At 51.2% G+C, this 1,175-nt stretch overlaps 1 protein-coding gene across 1 annotated transcript in view; it reads left to right on the top strand.

The window, feature by feature from the left end:
• Nucleotides 1–956: 956 nt before the first annotated feature.
• Nucleotides 957–1,175, top strand: part of Taf5 (TATA-box binding protein associated factor 5) — a 16,636-nt gene continuing 16,417 nt past the window's right edge. Inside the window, 1 exon segment of the mRNA XM_015494743.2 lies at nucleotides 957–1,175. Coding sequence (XP_015350229.2) covers nucleotides 985–1,175 — 191 coding nt within the window. The 5' untranslated portion in view covers nucleotides 957–984.

Here is a 1,175-nt window from a genome sequence, read left to right on the forward strand (position 1 = left end):
TTTATAGAAAGGCGATATCAGGGGCTGGACTAGAGATGGAACCAGGGTGGAGGTGCACAATTTCGCATCAGTTTTTCCTCCCTTGAGTGTTTTCCTTATTTTACAAGGCTGTGGGCCAAAGGCATGCTACTCAAGATTATAACTGTGTTTTCTGCATCTCAAGGCTTTTGGCCATTTCCATTAAGATCCAGTATTTTTCTCTATCCTAAATCTCACTCTCCTCCCTCACCAGACTTGGATCCCTCAATTTTAAGGGTTAGTGAGGGTAAAGATCTGGATTCTTCCGCTTCTTAACGCTAGCAAGGGACGATGACCCTGCCTAGTAGGGAATCAAAAAATCTCACCCTGATTGCGGGGGTGGTGGTGCACGCAGGTAATCCCAGCATTTTGGGAGGCTGAGACAGGAGGATTTTGAGTTCAAAACCAGCCTCAGCAAAAAGTGAGGCACTAAGCAACTCAGTGAAACCCTGTCTCTAAATAAAATACAAAATAGGGCTGGGGATGTGGCTCAGTGGCCGAGTGCTCCGGAGTTCAATCCGCGGTATCCCCCGCCCCCCTCCCCACCAAAAAATCCTGAATTTCCACCTTCACACTTTCTTTTTCTTGTGTGATTTTGACAAGTTATTTAATCTCTTTGGGTTTCGGTTAAGCCATTCGTAAAGTCCACAGGGATAATGGGGACAAGATTGCTGAATTAAATGACATATCATGTAAGATGTCTATCACAGTGCGTGTATATAGCTGGCCAGCAATAAATGGTAATCATTATCAAGCAAATGTAATAGGCGGTCACCACCTCCCACTTCCTGCCTGCCCTTCACTCACTTTTGAAAGTAGCTCTCACGCCTATTCCTTTCCTCCTTCTCTTTCGCTCCTCCTCCTGCCGTAAATTGCCTACCACAGATGTCGTGAAATGCTCCTCCCCGCCCTCCATGTGGCGAAAACGCAATCACGCTTGACGGCGCGAGGTGGCTCAGCCGCAAGATGGCGGCGCTGGCGGAGGAGCAGACGGAGGTGGCGGTCAAGCTAGAGCCTGAGGGACCGCCAACGCTGCTACCTCCACAGGCGGGCGACGGCGCAGGCGAGGGTAGCGGCGGCACTCCCAACAACGGCCCCAACGGCGGCGGCGGGAACGTTGCGGCATCGTCATCGGCTGGCGGGGATGGCGGGACCCC

Source organism: Marmota marmota, unplaced genomic scaffold (assembly GCF_001458135.2).
Source record: "Marmota marmota marmota unplaced genomic scaffold, marMar, whole genome shotgun sequence".
Taxonomy (NCBI): Eukaryota; Metazoa; Chordata; class Mammalia; order Rodentia; family Sciuridae; genus Marmota; species Marmota marmota.